This window comes from Mauremys mutica, unplaced genomic scaffold (genome assembly GCF_020497125.1).
Source record: "Mauremys mutica isolate MM-2020 ecotype Southern unplaced genomic scaffold, ASM2049712v1 Super-Scaffold_339, whole genome shotgun sequence".
Taxonomy (NCBI): Eukaryota; Metazoa; Chordata; order Testudines; family Geoemydidae; genus Mauremys; species Mauremys mutica.
This window is the reverse complement of record NW_025423358.1, coordinates 348,447-361,654: the sequence shown is the minus strand read 5'-3', so window position 1 is coordinate 361,654 and position 13,208 is coordinate 348,447. Positions and strand designations below refer to the sequence as shown.

At 60.9% G+C, this 13,208-nt stretch overlaps 1 protein-coding gene across 2 annotated transcripts in view; it reads right to left on the bottom strand.

Moving 5' to 3' along the window:
• Positions 1–10,213, bottom strand: part of NECTIN2 (nectin cell adhesion molecule 2) — a 33,788-nt gene extending 23,575 nt beyond the window's left edge. For both annotated transcript variants that reach the window (XM_045001610.1, XM_045001611.1), the window contains exon 1: positions 10,056–10,213. In XM_045001610.1, the coding sequence (XP_044857545.1) occupies positions 10,056–10,098 (43 nt within the window). In that variant the 5' untranslated portion in view covers positions 10,099–10,213. The remainder of the gene's footprint in view (positions 1–10,055) is intronic.
• Between the last annotated feature and the right edge of the window lie 2,995 nt (positions 10,214–13,208).

The window sequence follows — 13,208 nt, the reverse complement described above, 5'->3', positions numbered from 1 at the left end:
CAAGGGGGTGATCTCCGATCTGGGATGGGGGCAGGGAGTCACCCCAAAGGGCTCTGGGGACCTGAGCGCATTCCCCTGCCTCGACTGTGCTCAGGTGGCCTTTAGACTGGTCTGTGCAATGCCCCTCACAGCCACGACTATACAAAGGACACACTAATCCTTAATGAATACAGATTTACTGCCAGCTATCCACAGGGATCGGTCCTGGGTCAGGTTCTGTTCAATGTTCTTCCTCAATCATTCAGATAATGGCACAGAGAGTACACTTACAAAGTATGTGGACGATACCAAGCTGGGAGGGGTTGCAAGTGCTTTGGAGGCTAGGATTAAAATTCACAATGATCTGGACAAACCAGAGAAATGGTCTGAAGTAAATAGGATGAAATTCAACAAGGACAAATGCAAAGTCCTCCACTTAGGAACAACCAGTTGCATACACAATAAATGGGAAATGACTGCCCAGGAAGGAGTCCTGCGAAAAGGGATCTGGGGGCCATAGTGGACCACAAGCTAAATATGAGTCAACCGTGTAACAGTTGCATAAAAAGCCAACGTCATTCTGGGCTGTCTTAGCAGGAGTGTTGTAAACAAGACACGAGAAGTGATTCTTCCGCTCTGCTCCGTGCTGATTAGGCCTCAACTGGAGGATCGTGTCCCACATTTCAGGAAAGATCTGGACAAATTGGAGAAAGCCCAGAGAAGAGCAACAAAAATGATGAAAGGTCTAGAGAACATGAGCTAGGAGGGAAGATTGAAAAAAAATGGGGTTTGTTTGGTCTGGAGAAGAGAAGCCTGAGAGGGGCCAGGAGAACAGCTTTCGAGGAGGGAGAAAAGATATCGTCCATAACCTCTCAGGCTGGGACAAGCAGCAATGGACTTGCAGCCAGGGCGGGTCAGGTTGGGCATTAGGAAAAACTCCCTACCTGTCCGGGGGGTGAAGCACTGGAATGAACTGCCCAGGGAGGTTGTGGAATCTCCATCTCTGGGGATTTTTAAGAGCAGGTTGGACAAACCCCTGTCAGGGATGGTCTGGATAATACTTAGTCCTGCCTTGAGTGCAGGGACTGGACTAGATGATCTCGCGAGGTCCCGTCCAGCCCTACGATTCTATGATTCGCTAACCGGAAGTTCATGCCCAGGCGACGCTCGAAACCTTTCCAGGATACAAGCTGCCAGCCTGAGCTGCCTTCCTTACACCCAACGGGTGGGGAAACCACGCGCAGAAGCAACTGTCGTTTTTATAGATTCTGAGGCCAGAGGGGCCATTCCCCATCCCCAGAGGGGCCACCGCAGGCCAGCGAGTTTCACCCAGTGACCCTGCACTGAGCCCAATAGCCGCATTCGGTGAAAGCCCCTTCCAGAAAGGGCCCCGTTCTGGGTCCGAGATGGAGCCACGGCCCTCGGGAGTTTGTTCCCCTAGTGATGCCCCCTCAATGTCAGACTGGTGCCCTCTGTCTCAGCTGGGATCTGTCTGCCTGCAGCCCCCAGCACCGGCTCCTCCGCCTTTCTTCGCTAGCTCAGAGGCTTCAGCTCGCAGGATTTCTTCCCGGGGCGGCACTCAGACCCCAGAACCAAGTCAGCTCTCAACCTTCATCTGAGAAGCTCAGGAGACTGGGCGGCGTCCATCTCTCCCCATCAGACCTTTTCCTCCAGCCACAGATCGTTTCTGGGGCTCTTCTGTCCCCTCTTCAGCTTTTCCACATGCGCCCCCAGAACGGGACGCAGGATTCCAGGATCCCTCTCACCAGGACAGAGGTAAAATCGCCTCCCGACTCCTCCTCTCAGCTCCCCTATTTATACACCTGAGGATTGTGACTTGCCCATGGCCACCCTGTGGCCCAAAGCTGGGAAAGAAACCAGGAGTCCTGGCTCCTGACTCTCCCTCCCCTAACCACTAGACCGAGGGCGATCAGATGTCCTGATTTCAGAGGGACAGTCCCGATATTCTGGGCTTTGTCTTACATAGGCATCTATTACTCCCCACCCCATCCCAATGTTTCACACTTGCCATCTGGTCACCCTAACTAGACCCCACTCCGCTCCCAGAGAGAACCCTGCTGAACCCAGTGTCTGAACCGTGAAGCCCATCCAGTCCTGTGCAATCGGCTGGAGGAGAGGCTGCAGCCCTGGGGAATCCGGGAAGGGGAACGGGGGGGGGGGGGGGGGGGGTTGTCCCAGGCCAATCAATAAAATATAACCCACAAGATGCAGCAAGCGGCCCCTGGGACAGGGGGAGATTTTGATTCTTCCTGGTTTTTTAAATACATGCAAATGATGGGGGAGGGGAGAAGTAGGTCACCCACCAGGAAGCTGCCCTGCATGGTGAGGGTGGAGCAGTGCAGCCAGAGCAGAGGGAAGTGCTGTTTGATGTAGTTGCAGCAGGCAGACAAAGCGTTTCAATGGAGCGGGGCTGGCAGCAGCCACACCCATTCACCTAATTGCCTGGTGCCAGACTGCGGACAGGGTGGGGGAGAGAACGAACCCGCTGGAAGGCAGACCAGAGATTGTGGGGCAGGTGATAGGTTGGGAGAAGGTGGAGCTGTCCGCAGGTCAGCAGGGGGCAGAGGAGCCCTTGAGAGAGTAACAGAAGGGAGGGGTCCCTGCAATCTCCCTACAACTGCACCCACCACCCTGGCAGACCTGTCCCTGCTCCCTGAGTCCCTTCCCTGGGAAGCCAGTCACAGCCCTACCACTCCAAGGCCAGCACTGAAGGATCAATGTAGCCATACCCTGAGACGCAACTCTGCACTTCAGAGAGGCAGGTGCCCAATGGCAAGGGGGGGGGCAGGTATCCCCATTTTACAGACAGAAAACCGATGGACAAGCAGGAAGGACACTTGGCTAACCTTACAGATAGAACCCAGGAGTCCTGGCTCTCACCCCCCATCCCCCCGCTCTAACCACGAGACACCCCCCCCCACCCCCGAGCTGGGGTTAGAACCCAGGAGTCCTGGCTCAGGACTGTAGCTGCAGAGGACAGAGCAGGCTCCCCACATTATGCAGCCATGTCCCTTGCCTTGCCGCTGCAACGAGCCCCCATCTCTGTCCAAGAGTCACTTCCAGGAAGGCAGCATCGCAGCTGAGGCGCGGGGTGGGGGTTGCACGTCCGCCAGGATTACGCTCCCTGTCCCGCAGGGCCCAGGGGGACCATGCAGTTCAGGGAGATCTCAACAAGCAGAGACAGCGCTTCACAGCTCATCTCTTCAGTTCATTATCGAGGAGCCCGCTCCTCCTCCCTCCCCCACACCAGGGCCTGTACGCCTGCCACTGCCAGACACAGCAAACAGAGCTACAACACAACCCCCACTCTAAACACCAACCCACTGAGAGAACCCAGGAGTCCGGGCTCCCAGCCCCCCTGCTCGAACCCACCAGACCCTACTCCCCTCCCAGAGCTGGGATAGAACCCAGGAGTCCGGGCTCCCAGCCCCCCTGCTCGAACCCACCAGACCCTACTCCCCTCCCAGAGCTGGGATAGAACCCAGGAGTCCGGGCTCCCAGCCCCCCTGCTCGAACCCACCAGACCCTACTCCCCTCCCAGAGCTGGGATAGAACCCAGGAGTCCGGGCTCCCAGCCCCCCCTGCTCTAACCCACCAGACCCTACTCCCCTCCCAGAGCTGGGATAGAACCCAGGAGTCCGGGCTCCCAGCCCCCCTGCTCTAACCCACCAGACCCTACTCCCCTCCCAGAGCTGGGATAGAACCCAGGAGCCCGGGGCTCCCAGCTCCCATTCCCCACTAATGCAGGCGGTGGGCATGCTGTCCCCTGGCCAGGGTATCTGAGGAATGTTGGTGCATTGGAGACAAAGGCAGGGCGGAGCTGGGATTAGGGCTGGAAGAAGGAGGCGGGGGAGTGGCTGCTGAAAGGCAGAGGGTGGGAGGGGGACAGGGGCAGGGGGAACTATGGAGTGGGCTCCACCCAGGGACGGACAGTACTGGGATGCAGCTGCTCCCTGCAGCCTCTCCCACTCCCTTCGGTCAGTGCAAACAAAGTCAATGGGCTTTGCATTGGCTGCTTGTCCCAATGCAGCAGGGCCCCAGTGCAAAGGGGCCAGAGCAGGCAACATCTCTGCCATGGCCCCGCAACCTCCCGCACCGTCCCTGGCACCAGTGGTCTTTTTGGTGGCTGGCTTCTAACTATTGGTATAGTCTGGGCCGTGACATACCAGCTCTGTCACCAGCCAGCCGCTGCCTCTTCCTGGGCCTACGATCCCACGGGTAGCGAGGGGAGGGCGATCCCCTCTGGCTATTCAGACTGAGCTCTTTGGGTAGAGACCACCCCCGGGGCCCCTGCAGCACCCAGCACGATAGGGGTGGACAGGTGCTGCTGTCACAATACAAATGACGCCAGGCTCACCGGCTCTGCCCGTAGGCGAGGTGCCAAGCCTGGGTTCTAGTCTGGTACAAGTCACTGAATCTCCCCATCCCTCTGTTTTCCCATCTGTGGATTGGGGCAGTTCCCAACCTCACAGGGCTGCAGAGAGGCCAGCCAAGTCCACAGATCTTTGCAAGCTCCTGGATGCTCCAGACTCAAATTTTCAGCTTGGAAATGAGGCAACTAAGGGGAGATATGACAGAGCCCTATAAAATCATGAGTGGTGTAGAGAAAGTAAATAAGGAAGTGTTATTTACTCCTTCTCATAATACAAGAACAAGGGGCCACCAAATGAAATTAATAGGTAGCAGGTTTAAAACAAACACTATTTATTCACACAACACACTGTCAACCTCTGGAACTCCTTGCCAGAGGGTGTTGTGAAGGCCAATACTATAACGGGGTTCAAAATTAAGCTAGATAGATTCACGGAGGATAGGTCCATCAATGGCTATTAGCCAGGATGGGCAGGGATAGGGTCCCTAGCCTTGTTTGCCAGAAGCTGGGAATGGGCGACAGGGGAGGGGTCACTTGATGGTTACCTGTTCTGTTCATTCCATCTGGGGCACCTGCCGTTGGCCACTGTCAGAGGACATGATACTGGGCTTGATGGACCTTTGGTCTGACCCAGTGTGGCCATTCTTATGTCAAATCCTGCTCAGTGGACAGGACCTCTGGGATTCACTCCAGCTCAACATGGGGGGGGGGGGAATCTGCTGTGCAGCAGCGACAACACGGACCCTTCTATGGCCCAGCTGCAGCTTCAGCGAGGAGACCACAGCCTGAGCACCCCGCACACATTGGCCCCGTCACCCCAGGCAGAAGGGGGCAGATGTGCAGAGCTGCTTGATGGGGATTCTGACCCAGTCTGCACTGGGGGCGGGGGTGTCGACACTCCATTCCTTGCAGCTGGTTCTAGTGCTGCAGTTCTCTCCCACTGAAACAAGTATCAGAGGGGGAGCTGTGTTTGCTGCTTTTACAGATCCAGACTAAGAGTCTTGTGGCACCTTATAGACTAACAGACGTTTTGGAGCATGAGCTTTCGTGGGTGCATCCGACGAAGTGGGTATTCACCCATGAAAGCTCATGCTCCAACACGTCTGTTAGTCTATAAGGTGCCACAAGACTCTTTGCTGTTTTCCCATTGAAACGTGATTTTTGCAAACTCAGCTTTGCCGAAAACAAGGAGCTGCCCAGTGCGATGCCTGGGTTTGACCAATTCCTCTCCACTTTTGGTGAAAATAGATTAAAAATATATATATTTTCAAAAAGCCCCATTCTCTATAACCCTGCCCCAGAGCCCAGTCTCCATCCCTCCCAAACATTTAATTTTTCTGTCAAAACCCCGAACATTCTTCAGGGGAAACTTTCATAAGACATTTGGAAGGGGGTTATTTTTTTACATCTCCCAAGGAAAACAGCTACTTGTAGGACAGGCTCTAGTGTTCGCACCAGTGCATACAGACACCCTCCCCCCCAACAGAAGGGGCGGAGGGGTGTGATTCATGGAGCAGGATGAATCTGAGTGCTGTCACAGGAGCCCAGAGGGGCAGTCCAGGGGCTTTTCATGAGCTCCAACTGCCTGAGCATCCAGGGGTTTCCCAGTGTGGCCGGCAGGAGAGGAAGGGGTTAATGCTCCCAGGCTGGGCCCTGAGCCTGCCTTTCTCATGCTAATGCCAGGCCTGTGTGTCTGGCTCAGGCAGGCTGTGCTGGGCTCAGGGGGAGGGGAGTGGGGCTGCTGGGTTTTCAATGACCAAGGCACCTGAGGTTTCCAGGGACCGGACTGGGGCTGGGCAGGACAAGGCGGCACGCAGGGCTCAGCATGGCTTGGGTTTGGCACAGCTGCCCACGTCACGGTGCCAAACCCCTGCCGTGCTGCAACCGGGCCCAGCAGCTCAAAATCCCAGTCCAGCAGTGGGGCCCAGCTCTGTGGGCCACTGGAGCAGCTGCTGCCTGGTGGGCGCAGCGGGTGTGTGGGGACTCGCTCTCCGCCCCCCGCCCCCACCTGGCTGTCCTCCTTTTCCAGCTGTCCTCGCCACACAGGGGCTGCGTCTCCCTCCCCAGGGGGACAGGGGCCTTCATGGGACACCAAACTCCAAAAGAGGGTGCAGCAAAAGGAGTGTGGGAACCTGTGGGCTAGAGCGCACTGGGCCCCCTGGAGCAGGGAGACCTGCACTTCCTAAGCACAGGGTGACCCCCGGCACACTCGGTGCCCAATACAAACTGTACACACCCTCCATTCCTACACACCCTCCTCCCCACAACCTGTCTCCCTACAGCACAGCTGTACACACAGTGACTGCCCGGCAGGACCTGTGCCCGCAGAGTGTTCCCTAAACACACTGCACGCACCCTGCCTTCCTCTCAGCAGAATATCTGACATCTAGAGCCCCTGGGTGTACTGCAAAAGCTCCCTACCCTCCTGCAGAACTGCCCTGTGCAGGGGGTGCGCCCAGTGTCCCTAGACAGCACCTGTACTGGCCCCCAACCCGGCAGCCTGCCACCAGACCAGGGAAACAGGCAGCCAGCTGGCAGAGGGTCAGTCCAGGGTAGGGTGTGCTCGGCTCAGGGGGCCTCTCTCTGCTAGACCTGCCTCAGGCCAACAGTCGCACTGGCTGAAGCTGAGCACATGCAGGTGCTGCAGAAAGGAGCCGTGTGTGTGTAGGGTCCATCCCCTGTACACACAGGGGCCGGCAGTGCGATGGAGACATCACACAATTCAGCCCCCAAGTTACATTTGGCTTCCTCTCCCTCCCTTTCAGCGACTGACATTTCCAGCAGCAGCGAGGGACACACCGACGCCAGGACCCGCAGCACTGCACGTCTCCCACAAGAACAGCTGGGGTGCTCGGAGCAGCCAAGCGGGGTCAGACCAATGCGTAGGTGCTGGAACTGGGGGTGCTGGAAAACAGTCAGGAGTTTTCATTCCACAAAGCCAGGCTGGGCAGGGATGGTGTCCTTGGCCTCAGTTTGCCGGAAGCTGGGAATGGGCAACAGGGGATGGATCACTTGCTGATTCCCGGTTCTGTTCATTCCCTCTGGGGCACCTGGCACTGGCCGCTGTCAGAAGACAGGACACTGGACTAGATGGACTTTTGGTCTGACCCAATACAGCGGTTCTTATGTTCTAAAGCATTTTCCAACCAAGCTAAGATTCCAGTTTCCTGGGGTCTATGGTTTGGGGGGAGGGGTTGTTTTGCTGTTTTCCCTCCAGGTCAACCCAGAAAAATCCAAAAAAAATTGCAAATTTTCAATCCATTTTGTCAAAAACCCACAAAGAAAACGAAATTTTCCCAGGAGTTCCCGTTTCCCTTGGAAAGCCGGGGGGCTGTTTAGACTAAGAAAAAAAAAAAAAGACTTCAGAGGCAAGATTTGTTTCTGGCTAAAATGGCAGAGCAGCCCTATAGGAAACAAGGACAGGGCTGCGCTATGGCATTATACAGCCTCCTTTGCTGTCCTAGCCGCGTTTATCCCCCACGCCCCGTGAGCTGGGGAAAAGAGCACATCCCCATATTACAGGTGGGGGACCGAGACGTGGGTGTGGGGTGCGTCTACACAGCAACTGGGCGTGACTGCAGCACACACAGGCAGAGCTTTCACTGAGCGAGCGGCAGCGTGGGCTGGACCGGGACAGTGACCTCTTCACATCCCTGAGTGGCAGGGCTAGGCTGGCAGAGGTCTGTGGTGTGCCACACACTCGGTCTCCACTAGAAGCCAGTGGTACAATAGAGCCCAAGGCCAGAAAGGCCCTTGGGACCATCTGGTCTGACCTCCTGGCCGACACAGGCCAGAGACCTGCCCCGCAATAACTCCAATTGAAGTACAGCCATTGTTTAAACCCATCTAGATTTTAAAATTGCCACCTTGATTTAAAACCCCCGCACACTCCTTGGTGAATTGCTCCAGAGTAAGGCCTAGCAGGCACACGGACCAGGATAAAGGTGCCACCCACACAGCTCATTCTGCTTCGCAGAACAGGAAGTGGTGATACCGCCTATAACAGAATTCCCAGGTCCCGTTTACACAGCTGCAGGCTCCAGGGGGACCGGATCTGGGGTCCTAGACAGCTGGACTGCAGGGTCCCATTGCCCAGCAGAACAGGGACCGGGCTCTACCCAGCGCAGGGCGGGGCCAAGGAATCGCCAGTCCTGGTTGCCATGTCAGCTAGACCAGTTTGGCGACAGAGGCAAAACCTACGAATATGGACAAGGCCTATGTCACAGGGGCAGAACAACCGACCCCAGGTATCCCAGCTAGAGCACGGGGGAGGGGTCGGTGTCAGGTTTAGGGGCCCTGCTAGCCTGGTGTTTACACGGAGATGAAAGCAGAGTGAGTTTAGCGGAGTCACTCCCTGTTGGCCAGTTTTGGTTTCAGGTTCACTTTTCCCTAGATCCACAGTTTCTGCGATACCGTTTTTCTCTTGCGCCAACGCCCCGGGCTGGCCTGGGATCCGGTGACTTCTCACAGCTGTTCCCGCAGGACCCACCCCCCAGAGCCAAGGCGGAGCCGGCCCCTGCGCCAGCAGCCGCTGTCCGGCCCCTCTGGCTGCGAGCAAAGCGCTTTTCACGGGGGGCGGGACGCGATATCCCAGCAACCACCCAACAGCCAGGTCTGGAACAGACACAAGCACCCTCACCCCACCCCCCGCCGCTACGCGCCCCGGGACAAGGGGGGGGGGCCGGACCCCACCCCCCGCCGCTACGCGCCCCGGGACAAGGGGGGGGGCCGGACCCCACCCCCCGCCGCTACGCGCCCCGGGACAAGGGGGGGGGGCCGGACCCCACCCCCCGCCGCTACGCGCCCCGGGACAAGGGGGGGGGCCGGACCCCACCCCCCGCCGCTACGCGCCCCGGGACAAGGGGGGGGGGCCGGACCCCACCCACCGCCGCTACGCGCCCCGGGACAAGGGGGGGCAGGACCCCGCCCCCATGCTCCAGTCGGGGGAGCTGCCGGGTAAACGGGCTGAAATTCCCCGCATTCCTTAGGGCGGAAGGGGAATAATAGGCACTGACCCCCCCCCCCCTTCAGTTGATCAGAGTCCGAAGGCTACGCCCCCCCCCCGGCACCCAGCCAGAGAAACAGGTTCCCTGAACCTCGCCATCTTGGGAACTGAGAAAGTTTATCGGGGGGCGGAGGGAGCTGGAGAGGGCAGAGGCCAAGGGCCGGAGTTCGGGGGTGGGAGCAGGACCGAGGGGGCCGCGGGACAGGGGTGAGACGGCAGAACTCGGGGGGGGGGGGGGCATAGCAAAGCCTGGAGATGGAGATGCAGGGACGGGACTGGGGCGCCTCGGGGCGAGTAGAGGGGGGACGCAGGAGGGAGGGGGGCCGAGGGATGGGAGACCCAGGAGGGATCTGGGGGTGCTGGAGGGATGGGGGCGAGGGATAGGAGACGCCGGAGAGCTCGGGGGATCTGGGGGCGCAGGAGGGATGGGGGCGAGGGATAGGAAACGCCGGAGAGCTCGGGGGATCTGGGGGTGCTGGAGAGCTGGAGGAATGGGGGGCCGAGGGATGGGAGACGCAGGAGGGATCTGGGGGCGCAGGAGGGCTCGGGGGGACGCCGGAGAGCTCGGGGGATCTGGGGGTGCAGGAGGGAGGGGGGCCGAGGGATGGGAGGCGCAGGAGGGATCTGGGGGCGCAGGAGGGACCGCGGAGGACGCCTCCCCCCGCAGCCAGCCCTTACCGCTCAGCAGGCTCCAGAAGACAAGGCTGCCGGGCGAGCCCATGGGACGCAGGGGGGCCCCGCTGGGCTCGAGCTCGGCTCGCCCCTCCCGACCCCGGCTCGGTGTCCGGCCGCGTCCCTCTCTCCTGCCGGCGCCGCTCCCCTCTGCGCCCTCCTGCCCGTGCCCAGCCCCGTCATGCGCCCGGCCCGGCCCCAGCGCTGGCCCCGCCCCGCCCGGGCCGGCTCGACCCCGCCCGGCCTGGGGACTCGGGGGGCTCCGGCCCGGCCCCCGCCCAGCCTGGGGACTCGGGGGGCTCCGGCCCGGCCCCCGCCCAGCCTGGGGACTCGGGGGGCTCCGGCCCGCGCCCCCGCCCGGCCTGGGGACTCGGGGGGCTCCGGCCCGCGGCCCCGCCCGGCCTGGGGACTCGGGGGGCTCCGACCCGGCCCCGGGCCTTAGGACCCGCGGCGCAGTCCCCCCTCCCCCCAGCCCGGCGCTCAGCGGCGCGGACCCGCCCCCTGCCTCCCCCCAGCCCGCACGGGGGGGTCCCCAGGCGGGGACACCCCGGGGTCAGGCGCCGCCCTGCCCCTAAACCCCCCTCCACGGTCAGGCCTGGACCCAAGGCCCCCGCGGCGGAATCGCGGCTCAGGGGCCGGTGCCAGACGCGCCTGCGGACCAGGGCACCGCCGGGGGGGCCGCACCCCAGACCCCCGGCAGGGGCAGAGAACTCCCCCCCCCCCCGTCTCAGGTGCATCCGGGCCCTGCCCGCACCCCTCTCGCCCCCCCCCCCCCCCCCCCCCCCCGTCCGCTGGCGTCAGGCAGGCCCAGGAGCCCCCTGCCGGCCGGGATAAGTATCAGCCGGGACTAGCCTGTACAGCTGGGGGGCTGGGTCCCCAAGGGCCGGGCTGAGCAGGAAGGGGCTGTATCAAGCTAAGGGAGAGAACCCAGGAGTCCTGGCTCCCGGGCATGCCCCCCTCAACCCTCCAGACCCCACTCCCCTCCCAGAGCCAGGGAGAGAACCCAGGAGTCCTGGCTCCCGGGCATGCCCCCCTCAACCCTCCAGACCCCACTCCCCTCCCAGAGCCACGGATAGAACCCAGGAGTCCTGGCTCCCGGGCATGCCCCCCTCAACCCTCCAGACCCCACTCCCCTCCCAGAGCCACGGATAGAACCCAGGAGTCCTGGCTCCCGGGCATGCCCCCCTCAACCCTCCAGACCCCACTCCCCTCCCAGAGCCAGGGAGAGAACCCAGGAGTCCGGGCTCCCGGACATACCTCACTCCCCTCCCAGAGCCATGGATAGAACCCAGGAGTCCTGGCTCCCGGGCATGCCCCCCTCAACCCTCCAGACCCTACTCCCCTCCCAGAGCCAGGGATAGAACCCAGGAGTCCTGGCTCCCGGGCATGCCCCCCTCAACTCTCCAGACCCCACTCCCCTCCCAGAGCCAGGGATAGAACCCAGGAGTCCTGGCTCCCGGGCATGCCCCCCTCAACTCTCCAGACCCCACTCCCCTCCCAGAGCCAGGGATAGAACCCAGGAGTCCTGGCTCCCGGGCATGCCCCCCTCAACTCTCCAGACCCCACTCCCCTCCCAGAGCCAGGGATAGAACCCAGGAGTCCTGGCTCCCGGGCATGCCCCCCTCAACCCTCCAGACCCCACTCCCCTCCCAGAGCCACGGATAGAACCCAGGAGTCCTGGGGCCCCGGGAATGGTGCCCACCCTAGCTGAGACTGGAGGAGTGTGGCCTCTCCTTGCACAACTCACTGAATGTGGATTGGTTACCTTCCTTGGGAGACCTACACCCCAATATCCCAGACCCCCATCTGCCCCTTGATCGGGTGCCTGCTGAGCCAGCAGCCCTCTCAGGGTGACTTGCCCAATCCCCCATTCCTGCTAGGCAGTTAGGGAACAGGGGGGTGATAGAGAAAAGACCCATGTCCCTTCCCCACAGCCCTGCCCCAGGGCCAGATCAGTCAGTGCTGCCTGGGGGAAAAGCCCCACCTGGGCTGGATCCAAAGCGGGGCCAGGCTGCCCTGATGGTTCAGGCTCCAGGCTGGCCCCCGGACTCCTGGGTTCAATTCCCAGCTCCGCTGATGACTCCCTGGGAGCTCTCAGGCCAGTCCCTGCTGCTGTCCAGGCCTCCGCTCCCAGCTGGAGCGTGATCCTGCCTTTGGCTTTGAGACTGTGAGCTGGTCAAGGCAGGGGCCATCCCACGGTGTCTCTGCAGCGACGGGGGGCTGCTCTGTGCAGCACCGAGCACCATGGGGACCCCCATCTCAGGGGCTCTGTGCAGCCCCCAGCACAAAGGGGTGCCCTGCTCCAGGGGGTCTCTGCAAGGATCAGCACAACACAAGTGCCCATCTCAGCCAGGGGGTGGCAGCGCTGACCCAGAGCACGCCCCCTTGTGGCACAAGGGGCCCCTGCAGGGCCCCTGCAGTCAGTTCCTCACTCACAGCCAGAAGCACTTGGGACAACGTCCCCCGTTCTGGGGGCTGATTTGTTCTGTCAGTTCAGCCCAGCACAGCCTCTCAGGCCCGGCCCCAACCCCCTTGGGCTGCTGCTTCACCCTGGTTCCCAGCTCCCGGGTCCCTCTGCACCAGGGAGCTCAGCCAGCCCCTGACCTCAGTGGAGAGATTTTCCTACCGGCCTCCTGCCTGGACTCACACCCCCACCCTGTGGTTCAGGGTCCACAGCCCCCCTCCATGGGGCTGGGCATGATGCAGACAGGGACCCTCCCCAGATATCTGCCTGCACTCAGCCCCGAGGAGGGGCCCAAAGGAGGGTTTTTGCATGTTCCGGTGGCTCCTAACTGACATCTGGCACCATTCCCCACCTGGGTAGCTGCTCCCTTGAACACCTGTTGCTTAAAGGGATGGCTGACCCCAGGGATCCTGCCTCCTTAAAGGGGGCAGACCACCCTGTTAGCGAGTGTCTGTGCAGCCCCTATCACAACAGGGGTCCCCCAATCTCAGTGTCCTAACCTTGGTTAAAGGAGCAGAGTTAGGGTTGGGGTCACTGCAAGGCCCCTTGGGAGCCTACCACCGGGGATGGGCAGGGTCAGAGACAAACACGCCAGGTTCGCACCTCAGCTACATTCCTGCCTTGATGGGCAGGGTAACAGGATGATCACACTCAGTGGATTATAAGCTTTGTAATGATGACTTACAAGAGACCTT